At 40.9% G+C, this 17,432-nt stretch overlaps 1 protein-coding gene across 2 annotated transcripts in view; it reads right to left on the minus strand.

Annotated features, from left to right (window-relative positions):
• METTL25 (methyltransferase like 25) overlaps positions 1-17,432 on the minus strand; it is a gene marked incomplete at its 5' end in the record, with an annotated part of 99,196 nt that overhangs the window by 54,035 nt on the left and 27,729 nt on the right. For both annotated transcript variants that reach the window (XM_084616747.1, XM_084616748.1), the window contains 2 exons: positions 5,661-5,805; positions 8,470-9,111. In XM_084616747.1, coding sequence (XP_084472873.1) covers positions 5,661-5,805; positions 8,470-9,111 — 787 coding nt within the window. The remainder of the gene's footprint in view (positions 1-5,660; positions 5,806-8,469; positions 9,112-17,432) is intronic.

The raw sequence follows: 17,432 nt of genomic DNA on the forward strand, positions 1-17,432 counted from the left end.
TTTTGCAGCCGACATTGCAAGTTATTTACAGGCCAGAAATGCTAAACATCCATATGTCCCTTCATGCTTCAGCAACCATTCCAGAAGACACGCTTCCATGCTGATGACACTTCTTAAAAAATAATGTGTTAATTAAATATGTGACTGAACTCCTTGGGGGAGAATTGTATGTCCCCTGTTCTGTTTTACCCACATTCTGCCATATATTTCATGTTATAGCAGTCTCGGATGATGACCCAGCACATGTTGTTCATTTTAAGAACACTTTCACAGCAGATTTGACCAAATTCAAAGAAGGTATCAATGTGAGATTTCTAAGGATAGATACCACACTCAACTCAAGGTTTAAGAATCTGAACTGCTTTCCAAAATCGGAAAGGGACGAGGTGTGGAGAATGCTTTCAGATGTCGTAAGAGCAACACGCCGATGCGGAAACTACAGAAACAGAACCACCAAAAAAGAAAATCAACCTTCTGTTGGTGGCACCTGACTCAGATGATGAAAACGAACATGTGTTGGTCTGCTCTGCTTTGGATCTTTATCGAGCAGAACCCGTCATTAGCATGGATGCACATCTTCTGGAATGGTGGTTGAAGCATGAAGGGACATATGAATCTTTAGTGCATCTGGCACGTAAATATCTTGCGATGCCGGCTACAACAGTGCTATGCAAATGCCTGTTCTCTCTTTCAGGTGACATTGTAAACAAACCATGGGCAGCATTATCTCCTGCAAATTGTAACAAAACTTGTTTGTCTGAGCGATTGGCTGAAGCAGGACTGAGTGGACTTGTAGGTTCCAAAGTTTTACATTGTTTTTATTTTAGAATGCAGTTATTTTTTGTACATAATTCTACATTTGTAAGTTCAACTTTCATGATAAAGAGATTGCACTACAGTACTTGTATTAGGTGAACTGAAACACACTATTTCTTTTGTTTTTTACAGTGCAAATATTTGTAATAAAATATAAAGTGAGCACTGTACACTTTGTATTCTGTGTTGTAATTTAAATGAATATATTTGAAAATGTAGAAAACATCCAAAATATGTAAATGGTATTCTATATGATTAATTGCGATTAATTTTTTTAATTGCTTGACAGCCCTAGTTTTTAATAACCACTCCTCATAAAGTCTAGTGTCTAAGTGGTGAAATAAGAGTTGGAATGCCAAAGGAGACTGAATTTTTGACTTTTTAACCAATATGGTGAGACAAAAGTTTACTTTTGTTACTGGCTTGGTACATCTAATGATACAATAACCACCAGTTTGTGATGAGGCTGCCCTATTTCTCAGCAGTTTGTCCAGAATCTGGTATTCTCAGCTGTGACCCATTGAGGTAATGTGACATACCCCAAGGTCTTATCTACTCTGGATTTATTTTTTTAATCTTGTTAATGAACTGTCATTCCCCTTTAGAAAAAAGCTTTTGGACAAATTATTTAAATTATCATTTGGCCTGCTTGAAAGGCAGTGCCAAATTGCATTGGCCCACAGAGAGCTGTGGCAGGGATTGTGCTTTGGGCAGAAGGGTAATGGTCTCTTGGAGGTGCAGTCTACACCTGGCCAGTTCCAGAGGCCAGTCCATAACAGGCGTGGAGAAGACCCATGGTCCCATTTCCTCCCCACTCCCTTTGAAACAATTTGTTTTCCTGGGACTGCATGAGTCCCCAAGGAGTCTCTGCATTCCCCTGAGAGCAAGGACTGCAACTGGTCGTAGCCCCTCCACTATACAAGAGAAAGGGACAACCTTGCTTTTTTGTGGAAACCATAGTTTTAGATGCTGTAATAAATATTTCTGCAGTAAAATTTTGAATTTGCTAATTTCCTGAGCATGCTTGGAATAGCTTCAGTGTGGTCTCCGAAGAAAAGAAAAAAAGTGTTTTCCTTTTTCTTTTCATAAGGAGCTCTTCATTAGCATAACTTACACCCTTCAAGCTGCAAGAAATTAAACTAGAAATTCTAATATACAATCTGGCTTTATTTATACAATTAAAAGAAAAAAGCTGCAAAAGAGCAACATCTCCTATCATTGTGCACCTGCATAACTTTATGTTTCAAGTCACAATAAATATCACACTTGTACTTTTGGTGGCAGTGATGGCAGTGTAGTATTAGTTTCTTAAGGCTTTAAGGGCTGCTCTGGAAAAAGAAGTACACCTACAGAAAGGTCAGGTCATTTTGCCCTCTTTACAATAGGTAATTAACATTTGGGGAAGAAAAACTTGATATCAGGGCTTGTAAAATTCACCTGATTATCCTGAGGGCTAAGCCTAATTACTAGAGTAAAAATTGTTGTGCATCATTTATTATTTCTATTGAGTATATATCTAAAAATATGGATAGATTTTGTAATATTTTCTTTCCCTTCCTGGTTTCACTTCTCTTTTTTGTTCTTTTATTTCCTGTAAGCAGGACCTCATGTAGAATAAGATTATGAAGGAACTTACATTGATGCATCATAGATTCTTTTTCAGTTGTTGCATAATCATACTCAGGAATCTAAACTTTCATTACAAAAGTAACTCTCACCCTTGTGGTTGTAAATGGAGGAACTGATGTATGCCTGAGTCTGCAGAGAACCGGAAACAATAGCTGAGAGAGATGTAAACTACCCCATTCATCTTATTTTAACATGGTGTTAACATGGGTCGGTCCTGGGGCCAGTTTTGTTCAACATCTTTATTAATGATCTGGATGATGGGATTAATTGCACCTTCAGCAAGTTAGGGTTAGAGTCCAGAGTAATCTAGACAAATTGGAGGATTGGGCCAAAAGAAATCTGATGAGGTTCAACAAGGACAAGTGCAGAGTCCTGCACTTAGGAAGGAAGAATCCCATGCACTGCTACAGGCTGGGGACTGACTGGCTAAGCAGCAGTTCTGCAGAAAAGGACCTGGGGATTACAGTGGATGAGAAGCTGGATATGAGTCAGTAGCGTGCCCTTGTTGCCAAGAAGGCCAATGGCATATTGGGCTGTATTAGTAGGAGCATTGCCAGCAGATCGAGGGAAGTCATTATTCCCCTCTATTCAGCACTGGTGAGGCCACACCTGGAGTACTGCCTCCAGTTTTGGTCCCCCCTCTACAGAAGGAATGGGGACAAATTGGAGAGAGTCCAACAAAGGGCAACAAAAATGATGAGGGGGCTGAGGCACGTGACTTATGAGGAGAGGCTGAGGGAACTGGGATTATTTAGTCTGCAGAAGAGAAGAGTGAGGGGAGAATTTGATAGCAGCCTTCAACTTCCTGAAGGGGGTTCCAAAGAGGATGGAGCTAGGCTGTTCTCAGTGGTGGCAGATGACGAACAAGGAGCAATGGTCTCAAGTTGCAGTGGGGGTGGTCTAGATTGGATATTAAGGAAAACTATTTCACTAGGAGGGTGGTGAAGCACTGGAATGGGTTACCTAGGGAGGTGGTGGAATCTCCATCCTTAGAGGTTTTTAAGGCCTGGCTTGACAAAGCACTGGCTGGGATGATTTATTTGGTATTGGTCCTGCTTTGAGCAGGGGATTGGACTAGATGACATCCTGAAGTCTCTTTCAACCCTAATATTCTATGACTCTATGATTCAAGCTTGATGACAAATTTAAGTGTTAGCATTAACTACTTCACTGCTGATCCAGTTAGCATTTATCATTTTTAGATGTAGTAGAGGACTCTAGGGTGAAGTACAGCAGGGCAACTACTGTAGTTCTTGTCACAGATTATTGGACTGGGAAAAGAGGAATTCATCTCCTTTCTCACTTTCACAGAAAGCATGTATGTTATATAACAAAGCTTCACTCCAAAGCTTTCCAGCTGCCTCATTTAAATGCAAAATCCAACAATTATTTGCTTACTGAGGTAAATACCCTTTTTCATTTGTCACAAAAATTCTCACATACATTAATCTAACACTTTGGCTAAATTGTTACCAATACCAGTTTTAGAAATCTACATATTTATTTGTTAATATTATCAGCACCAGTTATTTGCTGTGCTTTGTTGAATTTTTTAAAATTCACTTCAGTGTGTAATTCACCATTGTATTTTTGACAGTAACAACGATTATACCACTGCAAGAGTTGAATGGCAGACATTAAAAATAACCAGAATTTTTGTGATAACACAACAGTCCATCAGTTTCACATACTACAGTACACACTGATAAAACTTGAGCAATTACAATCCTCACCTTTTTCTTCTTTGAAGGCTATACTTTACAATTAAATATATCAACCTTTTCCCAGAAATGAAAAAACTAACACTTGAAGGAAAGCTTTTAATTCAGTGTGAAGATATCCTCAGACAACTTTCAGCTTTGTACTCCAGGAAAATCTGTTATACATGTACTGTTTTACAAACTATCCTGGCAATGGCCCAAAGTGCTACACTCTGATGGGCACTTTTTAAAGCAATTGCTTAAACTCAGAGGGCCAAATTCTACTCTTAGTTATGCATGCACAACCCAAAGTAAATGGAAGTTGTGTGCACACAGCCAAAGGCAAAATCTCGCCCAAAATATTTTAAAAGGATAAAAACATATTGACCAAAAGAATCCACATTTTATGAGTGAAGTAATGGAATAAAAACAGCTGTATTTTTAACCACATAAAAACCTTCTGCATTAATGTGCCTAATTTCAAGAAGAATATTGGAAATGCTGGCATAACAGGAAAGCTACAAGGCATCCAGGAGTGAATGTCTCACAGAATATAATTAAAAACAGTTCTAAATAAACCACTGAAAAAGAATAGACACAAGCAGTGCTGCAAGTAGGGCAGTACGGTCCAGTATGCTGTGCCAGTAAGATATTTATAGCCAGTACACCATATAGTATATATGGTGTACTGGAAAGACACAGGAGGAGCAGAACATGGGGCCTATCACCACCAGCCCTTCCACACAGCTGTGTGCCTGCATCTCCTGTCCGGGGTTTGCACAGCAGCCCTGCCGGAGGCAGTACAGCCACGCCGGAGGAGCTACCAGCATGGGGCTACCCAGTGGTCCCACGTTCTGCTCCTTTTGTCACTGCAGTTCCCAGGAGAGCCCAGAACCTGCGAAAAGAGCATAACCCTGTGCCGGGAGCTCCTCTGGTGCGGCTGTACCACCCCAGGGCCCAGCCTCGCCCTGTCCTCTGGCGGGGGCTGCTGTACAGACCCCAGACAGGACTCAGGAGATATAGCTGCAAGGAAGGGTTGGGGGCAGGGCTGGAGGCGACACAGCTGTGCCAAAGGAGCTGCCAGTGTGGGGCTCGGTTGCCAGCGTGTTTGGAAAAAAATATTCTCTGCTGTCAGAGGGAGTTGGTTTGAAACTCTTCTGCTGGCAATTCCCAAAGCAGGTGTGACTGTGAACTGGCTATTGTTCCAGGAGCAAGCCCTCCTCTTCTCTTAGCAGCTCACACAGCACCTGTGCCGTGTCTACCCACTGGGAGCGCTCCCCTCCCAGGTAACATGGGATGGATCATGGAGAGGGGAGGGAGAGAGCGTGGGGCCCTGGGCTGGGTCATGTGGGGAGGTCATGTGTCTCCCCCCAACCCTCTCTTTACTTGGTTGGGGGGAAACTGGTAAGAAATGAATTCTACTTGCACCACTGGACACAAGGTAGCTATTAGTTAAAAGGTAATTATATTCTCATCTTGCAGACTGGCAACCTGAGTTCAGCAGAATTCCTGTACCTTTTTGGTTTTCAAACTCTTCTGTCAACAGATGGTAGCAGCAGCCCACACTGCAAACTGCCTTGATTTCAGGCTTAGCAGTAAAGATTCGCAGTGTATTCGGAGCAAGATCCCCACACGTATGTAGTCCCACCATTATACAGTCCTAAAAATAAACAGCAACAAACATTTCTTTTCAACTAAAGGAAAGACAAGAACAGCAAAAACAGACAAGCTATAAATGGTTAATTTGCTGTGAGATTTAAATATACAAGCTCATGGAGACTCCTGGTGTCCTGTTCTGGAAATTTATTGAAGAACACCAAAAGCATTTCAGTGCCAACGAAGTGTGAGAACCTTTCCTATAAACAAATTCGTGGAGTGTTCTCTGTATCTTTGTTGGAACTGTGAGGCTACTCTAATTTTTCCTTATTATCCATTCCTTTCCTTGGCAAGGAGCAAGCAGAAGCCCAGGACCATTAACTGAACTTGAGCCACTTGCATGGCAGTGCAGAGACCTATCACCAAATGACCAGCCATTCTCTTTTGACCTTTTTCTTTCCTCTTCTTTTTTTTTGTTTTCTTCAAAATTTTCTACCTTAACTTGCATGACTGAATGTACCCACGACACTACTTCTACTTTTCAATGCCTCAGCAGACATTGGCAATAATTTCCACCTGTGACTGAAAATCAGTGCTGCTTGTGACTGCTGTTTCTCCATCTGTTTTGTTTGCTCTGACTCTGCAGTATCTCTCCTCTCTAAAGAGCCCAACCCAGAGTCCCTGAAGTCAATGGGAGTTTTGTCAATGACTTCAATGGAAGAATGATCAGAGCCTTAGTTATGGATAATATACTCTTCTTCTCTCTCTCCCCATTTCCTGTATTCTTCTTCCTCACTCTCCTTTTGTCCCTTTCTTTTATTTCTCCATCCCAGTTATCCTTTGTCTCACTTCCCACCATGATACTTCTCTCCTTCCCTCCTCCACTATACTGTCCGTCATCCCTTTGTTCCTCTCTTTCACCCTCACTTCTCTCCCTGCTATACTTCTACTCCATTCCAAATCTCTCTGGAATTTTCAGCCTGTAAGAATTAAGTGCCCTCTGTACAATCCTCTTTCCTTAGCAGACTCTATAGTGAAATAAGCACTCTTCAGTACTTCCTCCCTTAATGGTAAAGAGCCTTAAGAAGGGCTATGGGGACTAGTAAAGGATGGAAATTCATGCCCCTGCAAGAACAGCATTAAACCTGCAGGCTGGAAAAGTTGAACAAATTCTCCCAAAGGAAAGATGGTGGAAGATGGCCACCAGATGCGAGAGACCTAAAAACCATATTAAATATGAAGATTCTGTTAAAACAGTCCAAAAGCCAAATTTTTTCTGAGTTATACTATTGTGATCTACCTACTTCAATTCCCCTTTTGTAAACGCCATTATTGGTGTAACTGAGAGCAGATTCCGATCCCTTATACAGTGGATCTATCTAACAGAATTCATTAATTCAGCATTAGCTCTGGGCTACACACAAACATATATTCAAACCCTGATACTGTTTTAGCGATTCAAATTAATTTTAAAGTTTTGCCAAATAAATCAATCAACACTGCAGTTTTTCTCCAAACTTTCTCAGTGTTTAGGAATATAGGCAGTCCTCGAACTTATGACACAATTGGTTCCTGAAAATTGTGTCTTAAGTCAAAAATGTCATAACTCAAATTTCCCATAGGAACAATGTTGGATCAAGCATCAGAAAGTCAAAACCAACGTCACAAAGTCGAAACACGATGACAATTAATGAACGCCGTAAGTGCTGTTTGTCATAACTCGAATGTCATAAAGTCGAGGACTGCCTGTACTGCAAAATCAGTTGATTGTTTTAAAACAAAGTGTTAATCACTTGTAATGAAGTTTTTAAAAGCCTTTTAATGGTACAATTTATCACATATCCTGCCAGGCAGTACTGTTTACTATTTGTAGCAACCATAGTCTGGCTTTGCTTCTAAAAATGAAAGTAGGGGCCTGATCTCTGTTCATCTCCATCTTTTGCATTTATTTACATAAGTGCAAAGAGAGCACCTGGATGTAAAACACAATCATTCTTACTTGGTAGCATTTTCTTTGTGCTCACTTTGTACCAGTGTAAATGATTTCATAAGGTACAGGGAAACTGAGATCAGGCTTCAGTTGTTCAGTCGATTATTAAACTATCATTATCTTTAAGTCCGAAAATCCAAACTGTAAAAAAATGATGCTTATAAATAAAATTATTTGGCAAGTCCATAAAAGGGGTTATTATACTGTACCATATAAAGTATTTCATACCTAAATTTCAATTTCAGGTTTCGTACATTTTAATTACTAAATAACAATAATTTCACAAAAGTTGTTTTTAATGCAAAATATATTCTCCTGAATAACGTGTAAATATAAATTACTCTCCTTGTAATTTCATGTGTTATATGTAACTAGAAAAGTAAAGTTACAGGACAGTTGATGAATATCATTGCTGTTAACACAGTTGCTGTTAACTTTGTTTTAAGTGGTAATTTCAGCCACTACATAAGTAGTGCTAAGTAGTGCTTAATTCACCTAGCCAAAAGTAGTCCAGCACATCTTCTGAAATAGGAAAAAAAAATGCATCAGTAAGAAATGATTATGCAAAGTGGGTGTGAAGTGTTACCGAGTCAGAATTCTCCAGTCACACTTCTGACAGCATTCTACACCCAATTGGCAATCACTTTGCACAGGTGAAAATGCATACAGAAGGTGCAAAAGCAATGGCAAATCTGACACTGGTACTTCAAAAATAAGAATACTAATAAGTGAAATAACCTCCAGATCCGTAATGATATCACGGAGTTCTGTTTCTGCAGTGACGTATGAGGTCAATGGCAAATAAATGTTTGAGTCATTTGACTTGCTTGCTTTGGCCTTGATGGAAGCCATTTTTCTTTGCTCTTTTTCCTCTTCACAGAGCTCCATGTTACATTTAGATGAAGAAACAGCTTCTACAGCATCAGCAGGTAGAATGTTTAGAAGAGAAAAAGCATTTTCAGAAATTTTGTTCCCGTCAGACTGTGTCTGAGTCACCAAATGAGGTTCAGTTTGTTTGCCAGTTTTCAACATAGCAGAGTCTGTGAAAGCACCAGTAATTTCCAAAGGAACAGAATCTGAGCTAGCCGTCTGGTCTTGACTTAAAAGACTGTTGTTAGTACTTAAAAGCTTTTCATTGATATTTGCTCTACATTTTATTTCATCTTGCACTGCCCTATCCTTTGGCTCTTCCAACACTTGGCCTCTGACATTTGCTCTTGCCCGACTTTGATAAGCTCCCCAGTGTTTCTTCAATTTCCTGTTCCTTTCATTAGCTCCATAAGTGTTGGTGTTTGAGGAATCAATTCCATAAACCTTTAGATTATATTGCATGGATAAAAAGGAGCTTAGGTAGCCTTTTCCAGAGCCCAGGTCAATCACCTATAGTAAAGATAACAGAATGAATTAAAAATAAGACATGTTTCAAAATAAGACATGTTTCAAACACATGCTAATAAAAAACATTTCCCTAAGAAAAAGAAGTATAGATTTCATAATTTACTTAACTTTTATTTTGCTCAGCTTCTGGTTTTAAAATACAAATATGTTAAAACTGGTTTAGTTCTATCACAGAAACACAGTCAATGAAATAATCATGACTTTCAGCCTCCTGACTTTTCTAAGTCTTTTAATGTACTTTTGTGCAGAATTTAATTTTGTTTAAAAAAAAAGTAAAATCAAAAATTAATGGGCCATATTCTCAAGTGTAGCCACTTTGAGCCACTGCTGGCAGACCTGGGAAACTAAGTCCGTGTAACCAACCCAAGGAAGATCACTTCAAGGTAAGGGTGATCTTGCATTGACATATTACAGATGCCTTAGGTAGGAGCTTGCATGCCATACACCTTTCCTGATGTCCGCTGATGAGAAGAAAGTTGGAATGCCTAGGTTTTCAGTTTCTTGTAAAAAGAACAGGAGTACTTGTGGCACCTTCGAGACTAACAAATTTATTAGAGCATAAGCTTTCGTGGGCTACAGTCCACTTCATCGGATGCATAGAATGGAACATATAGTAAGATATATATATATACATATATATATACACATACATATATACAGATAAGTTGGAAGTTACCATACAAACTGTCAGAGGCTAATTAGCCTCTCACAGTTTGTATGGTAACTTCCACCTTCTATCTTACCTCCACCATCTTACTATATGTTCCATTCTATGCATCCAATGAAGTGGGCTGTAGCCCACGAAAGCTTGTAATAAATTTGTTAGTCTATAAGGTGCCAAAAGTACTCCTGTTCTTTTTGCGGATACAGACTAACACAGCTGCTACTCTGAAGCTTCTTATAACCGTAAGATAGTTCCAACCTATGGCTGAGCCAACATAATGCAGTGAAGCAGTGCACATAATAGCAGCAGGAACAGGACAGAAAGTAAGAACTTTACACAACTTTGCACAACCTCGTGTCTTGCACTATGTGAATTTTGATTGTACATGAGGCCCCAGCCCAATGCTTGATTTCGGAGTAGGTAACAGAGAGCCACTTCTTAACAGAATGGAGACTTCACAAAAATTTCCTTTGATCCAATATCTGCTAAGAATTATATGGACTATATAAAAAACCTTGCGTGTTAGGTATATGCTCCTGAATAGCTTGATCCAAGGATTTTTGGACTCTAATATGTCTCATTTGAACATCTGCTCTGATTTTATGCCAAACCATGTGAACAGGCATAAAAGGTTTCACCCAGGCTTAAGATGAACTGCACATACTTAGTTACCAGGCAGTACCTTTGAATTCAGCAAGGCTGGAATAAAAAGGACAGTTTTATTTTTTGAAGTCCCGAGGATGCTATAATTTTTATTCAAGCCAAGAAATCCGAGAATTAGTAACCCAGGTATTTTTGGATAAAAGTCAAGGAAGGGACTACACAGAGCAGAGAGTATTTATGATTCGGGTAAAACTAATTATGGACTGAATTTATGACTCAGAGATATTATGCAAGGATTAAGAGTATGTTTTTTTTTTTCCTATTGCTTTCTTTCTGTCAGTTTTCTCTATGTTTTCCAACTTAATCCTTAAATTCTTTGCGTGACATGTGTCTACACACACTTTTGGTGGAAGAGAGATGAGATAGACTTTGGCTGTAACTTTTGTAATAATAGTTCACTTGCCACCCTCTCCACCATCACACCAGATGCCTCCCACAAAGATCTAAAAGAAAAACAAGAAAGGAACATGTGGAATGTTTTTGCCAGTTAGTTAAGAAATAATGACAGGATGGAATTCGAAGATAGATAGATATTATTGTAATGCAGAATGTGTCATGATTTTACCCACACCCCAACCTTCAGATAGCATTTGTATTACTATTCCTCTGAAAGGAACTAAGTGGACATACATTCAGATTGTGAATTGTTCAGAAACCTATTACCATGACCTCTAGTGGCTGTAAAGATGTACAACTGTTTTGACAAGATATTTTCCTTTATTATCTAGTGAAAAAAACATACAGATAAACACCATACACTTTTAACATTTGTGGTTTTTGTCAAGTGAAAAGAAAATATAGGTTTAAAAATAGGCAGTGATTATATGCTGAAACAAACATATTGGACTAAATTAATCCCTGCTGTAATTCCATATAAGGAAAGATACTCAACACACTATGATATACATGCCAAGCATGAACTTTTATAATGAAATTTCCGTGACATAATAAACTACAAAAGCTCTGTCCACATTGGGCTGGGTACTATGTTTAAACATAGTTCCTGGCCCAATACAGGCATGGACATCATTTTCCAGAAGACTGTGAGCAGTTCCCAGCATCAAGCCTTGAATGAAATACATAATGAATGCAGAATTAAATCTTATTTGTTTCATACACTGAATGAATTTGTTGTGCATACTGCATCTTCCAAGGAAAATTTTACAAATATGTGTAAAAGAAAACAAGAATTACACTAGCTTATTTTCAGAATGAAACAAAGACCTTTATATAAAGTTCCATTTGTATGATGTTTCAGTAACAGTGTGTATTAGGAACAATACTAAAATGGGGTAGAAAACTTTTTTTTTAAAGTAACAAAACTTTAAAGCTCTTGTAAAACGTTTTAACTCAAACAGTTAACTTGAAAGTGATTACAATAAGCATAACATTTCTGCTTTCATACCCATTTTACTATTTGTTATAATACATAATAAAGCACCACAAGAGAACAATATTCTCTACCACCCATTATACATCATAGATACGGAGGTGAATCTAAGGGCACTTTTCAATCCTTCAGTGATCTGTAATTTCTGAAAGAAACACCCTGAGGACAGCTGTGCTGTTGTAAAACATGTGTTGTGTTTTCATTGCTCTATATTTTTTAATTAAATGTTATATATATTTTGTTCTGTCAGCAGGATTGAAAGAAATCAATAAGGAAAAAACTCTCCTAAAACTTTACAATTCATATTATTTTTTAAAGTTTAAAGGTAACTAAAACAAAAGAAGTTGCTTTTTAATAACTAAAAAGGAGAATTTAAACAAAATGTAACTGGACAGCTCTTTTCATATATTAGGGATTTGTAACTGAACAAATAAATACTGTTACAGTATATGACTGAATGATGGAATAAAGTTAACATAAAGCCATCTTTCAGAGTAACAGCCGTGTTAGTCTGTCTTTGCAAAAAGAAAAGGAGTACTTGTGGCACCTTAGAGACTAACCAATTTATTTGAGCATGAGCTTTCGTGAGCTACAGCTCACTTCATCGGATGCATACCGTGGAAATTGCAGCAGACTTTATATACACACAGAGATCATGAAACAATACCTCCTCCCACCCCACTGTCCTGCTGGTAATAGCTTATCTAAAGTGATCATCAAGTTGGGCCATTTCCAGCACAAATCCAGGTTTTCTCACCCTCCACCCCCACCACAGACAAACTCACTCTCCTGCTGGTAATAGCCCATCCAAAGTGACAACTCTCTACACAATGTGCATGATAATCAAGGTGGGCCATTTCCTGCACAAATCCAGGTTCTCTCACCCCCTCACCCTCCTCCAAAACACACACACACACAAACTCACTCTCCTGCTGGTAACAGCTCATCCAAAGTGACCACTCTCCCTACAATGTGCATGATAATCAAGGTGGGCCATTTCCAGCACAAATCCAGGTTTTCTCACCCCCCGCCCCCCACCATACACACACAAACTCACTCTCCTGCTGGTAATAGCTCATCCAAAGTGACCACTCTCCCTACAATGTGCATGGTAATCAAGGTGGGCCATGTCCAGCACAAATCCGGGCTTTCTCACCCCCCCCCCCTTTTTTTTCCCCCCAGGGACACACACACACACACATACACAAACTCACTCTCCTGCTGGCAATAGCTCATCCAAACTGACCACTCTCCAAGTTTAAATCCAAGTTTAACCAGAACGTCTGGGGGGTGGGGGGGTTGGACTATATAATGACTTAGCCACTCCCAGTCTCTATTTAAGCCTAAATTAATAGTATCCAATTTGCAAATGAATTCCAATTCAGCAGTTTCTCGCTGGAGTCTGGATTTCAAGTTTTTTTGTTTTAAGATAGCGACCTTCATGTCTGTGATTGCGTGACCAGAGAGATTGAAGTGTTCTCCGACTGGTCTATGAATGTTATAATTCTTGACATCTGATTTGTGTCCATTTATTCTTTTACGTAGAGACTGTCCAGTTTGACCAATGTAAATGGCAGAGGGCATTGCTGGCACATGATGGCATATATCACATTGGTGGATGTGCAGGTATACGAGTCTCTGATAGTGTGGCTGATGTGATTAGGCCCTGTGATGATGTCCCCTGAATAGATATGTGGGCACAGTTGGCAACGGGCTTTGTTGCAAGGATAAGTTCCTGGGTTAGTGGTTCTGTTGTGTGGTATATGGTTGTTGGTGAGTATTTGCTTCTGGTTGTGGGGCTGTCTGTAGGCAAGGACTGGCCTGTCTCCCAAGATTTGTGAGAGTGTTGGGTCATCTTTTAGGATAGGTTGTAGATCCTTAATAATGCGTTGGAGGGGTTTTAGTTGGGGGCTGAAGGTGACGGCTAGTGGCGTTCTGTTATTTTCTTTGTTAGGCCTGTCCTGTAGTAGGTAACTGCTGGGAACTCTTCTGGCTCTATCAATCTGTTTCTTCACTTCCGCAGGTGGGTACTGTAGTTGTAAGAACACTTGATAGAGATCTTGTAGGTGTTTGTCTCTGTCTGAGGGGTTGGAGCAAATGCGGTTGTATTGCAGAGCTTGGCTGTAGATGATGGATCGTGTGGTGTGGTCAGGGTGAAAGCTGGAGGCATGTAGGTAGGAATAGCGGTCAGTAGGTTTCCGGTATAGGGTGGTGTTTATGTGACCATTGTTTATTAGCACTGTAGTGTCCAGGAAGTGGATCTCTTGTGTGGACTGGACCAGGCTGAGGTTGATGGTGGGATGGAAGTTCTTGAAATCATGGTGGAATTCCTCAAGGGCTTCTTTTCCATGGGTCCAGATGATGAAGATGTCATCAATATAGCGCAAGTAGAGTAGGGGCTTTAGGGGACGAGAGCTGAGGAAGCGTTGTTCTAAATCAGCCATAAAAATGTTGGCATACTGTGGGGCCATGCGGGTACCCATAGCAGTGCCGCTGATCTGAAGGAATACACTGTCCCCAAATGTAAAATAGTTATGGGTAAGGACAAAGTCACAAAGTTCAGCCACCAGGTTAGCAGTGACATTATCGGGGATAGTGTTCTTGACGGCTTGTAGTCCATCTTTGTGTGGAATGTTGGTGTAGAGGGCTTCTACATCCATAGTGGCCAGGATGGTGTTATCAGAAAGATCACCGATGGATTGAAGTTTCCTCAGGAAGTCAGTGGTGTCTCGAAGGTAGCTGGGAGTGCTGGTAGCGTAGGGCCTGAGGAGGGAGTCTACATAGCCAGACAATCCTGCTGTCAGGGTGCCAATGCCTGAGATGCGATACAACCGCATTTGCTCCAACCCCTCAGACAGAGACAAACACCTACAAGATCTCTGTCAAGCTTTCTTACAACTACAATACCCACCTGCGGAAGTGAAGAAACAGATTGATAGAGCCAGAAGAGTTCCCAGAAGTTACCTACTACAGGACAGGCCTAACAAAGAAAATAACAGAACGCCACTAGCCGTCACCTTCAGCCCCCAACTAAAACCCCTCCAACGCATTATTAAGGATCTACAACCTATCCTAAAGGATGACCCAACACTCTCACAAATCTTGGGAGACAGGCCAGTCCTTGCCTACAGACAGCCCCGCAACCTGAAGCAAATACTCACCAACAACCACATACCACACAACAGAACCACTAACCCAGGAACTTATCCTTGCAACAAAGCCCGTTGCCAACTGTGCCCACATATCTATTCAGGGGACATCATCACAGGACCTAATCACATCAGCCACACTACCAGAGGCTCGTTCACCTGCACATCCACCAATGTGATATATGGAATCATGTGCCAGCAATGCCCCTCTGCCATTTACATTGGTCAAACTGGACAGTCTCTACGTAAAAGAATAAATGGACACAAATCAGATGTCAAGAATTATAACATTCACAGACCAGTCGGAGAACACTTCAATCTCTCTGGTCACGCAATCACAGACATGAAGGTCGCTATCTTAAAACAAAAAAACTTCAAATCCAGACTCCAGCGAGAAACTGCTGAATTGGAATTCATTTGCAAATTGGATACTATTAATTTAGGCTTAAATAGAGACTGGGAGAGGCTAAGTCATTATGCAAGGTAGCCTATTTCCCCTTGTTTTTTCCTACCCCCGCCTTCCAGACGTTCTGGTTAAACTTGGATTTAAACTTGGAGAGTGGTCAGTTTTGATGAGCTATTGCCAGCAGGAGAGTGAGTTTGTGTGTGTGTGTGTGTGTCCCCGGGGGAAAAAAAAAGGGGGGGGGATGAGAAAGCCTGGATTTGTGCTGGACATGGCCCACCTTGATTACCATGCACATTGTAGGGAGAGTGGTCACTTTGGATGAGCTATTACCAGCAGGAGAGTGAGTTTGTGTGTGTATGGTGGTGGGGGGGTGAGAAAACCTGGATTTGTGCTGGAAATGGCCCACCTTGATTATCATGCACATTGTAGGGACAGTGGTCACTTTGGATGAGCTATTACCAGCAGGAGAGTGAGTTTGTGTGTGTGTGTTTTTTGGAGGGGGCTGAGGGGGTGAGAGAACCTGGATTTGTGCAGGAAATGGCCCACCTTGATTATCATGCACATTGTGTCACTTTGGATTACCAGCAGGAGAGTGAGTTTGTGTGTGGGGGGGTGGAGGGTGAGAAAACCTGGATTTGTGCTGGAAATGGCCCAACTTGATGATCACTTTAGATAAGCTATTACCAGCAGGACAGTGGGGTGGGAGGAGGTATTGTTTCATGATCTCTGTGTGTATATAAAGTCTGCTGCAATTTCCACGGTATGCATCTGATGAAGTGAGCTGTAGCTCACGAAAGCTCATGCTCAAATAAATTGGTTAGTCTCTAAGGTGCCACAAGTACTCCTTTTCTTTTTATAAAGCCATCTGTATTTCATATTTAGTGACATACGGTATAGCTGCGTTTTTCATTAAAATCAATGGTCCTAAGTTATTTTTTTCAAAACAACCACCAAAAGAATCAATTCTTTGGCCAAAGATGCTTGAAACCAACAAATGTACATACTCACAGTTAAAAATACGCATCTTTTATTGTCAATTGTCAATCAAATAAAGACAGAGTGCTGGCTGATTGCAACAATTGTACCAGGAATCAGAGTTAGCACACTGAGGTGGTTCCAATCTTTTATCTCGGGATACGTCTATATTTCAAGCTGGATGAGACAGACCCACACTAGTGCTGGTCGAGACAGCACACTAAAAATAGAATATAGTTAATGGTAATGCAAGCAATGGTAATGTTTAACTGCCCAAGAACGTTCCTAGTGTGTCACATGGGTATTTACTTGGGGCGGCTAGCCCTCCTACCACAGCTTTATTTTTAGCATGCTAGCTCTCATCAAGGTAGCATGGGTATGTATCCTCAAGCTGGCATTTATACCTCTAGCTCAGAGCATAGACATACCCATAGAATGACAGGTTTCAGAGTAACAGCTGTGTTAGTCTGTATTCGCAAGTGAGCTGTAGCTCACGAAAGCTTATGCTCAAATAAATTGGTTAGTCTCTAAGGTGCCACAAGTACTCCTTTTCTTTATACCCTTAGAATATATGCAGAAAGCTGTGGTGGGCAACTTTTCCTTTCCTCACCTACTAAGTCCCACAAGTATATATGCTGCATACTATTTAACATCTACACGTCTACCCCGATATAACGTGGTCCTCGGGAGACAAAAAAATCTCATCACGTTATAGCGAACTTGCTTCGGACCCCTGTTCCTTGTTCCCTGACCGCCCCCTCCAGAGACCCCAGTCCCTAATTACCCCCGGGACCCCACCCCTTACCCAACCCCCCTACTCCCTGCCCCTGACTGCACCAACCCTGATTCACATCCCCCGCCCCATGATAGGCACTCACCGGCAGTGGTGGGAAGCAGAGCAACGCAGTCCCAGCCTGCTCCACTCCACCACCTCCAAGCCGTGGCGCTCCGCTTCCCGCCGCCGGTGAGTGTGGGGAGGTTGGGGAAAGGACGCCCCCCGTACTCACCTTCGGCGGGAAGCGGAGTGCTGTGGCTGGGAGCTGGCGGAGTGGAGTG

The sequence above is a fragment of the Lepidochelys olivacea genome (assembly GCF_965140295.1).
Source record: "Lepidochelys olivacea isolate rLepOli2 genome assembly, chromosome: 1".
In the NCBI taxonomy this organism is placed as follows: Eukaryota; Metazoa; Chordata; order Testudines; family Cheloniidae; genus Lepidochelys; species Lepidochelys olivacea.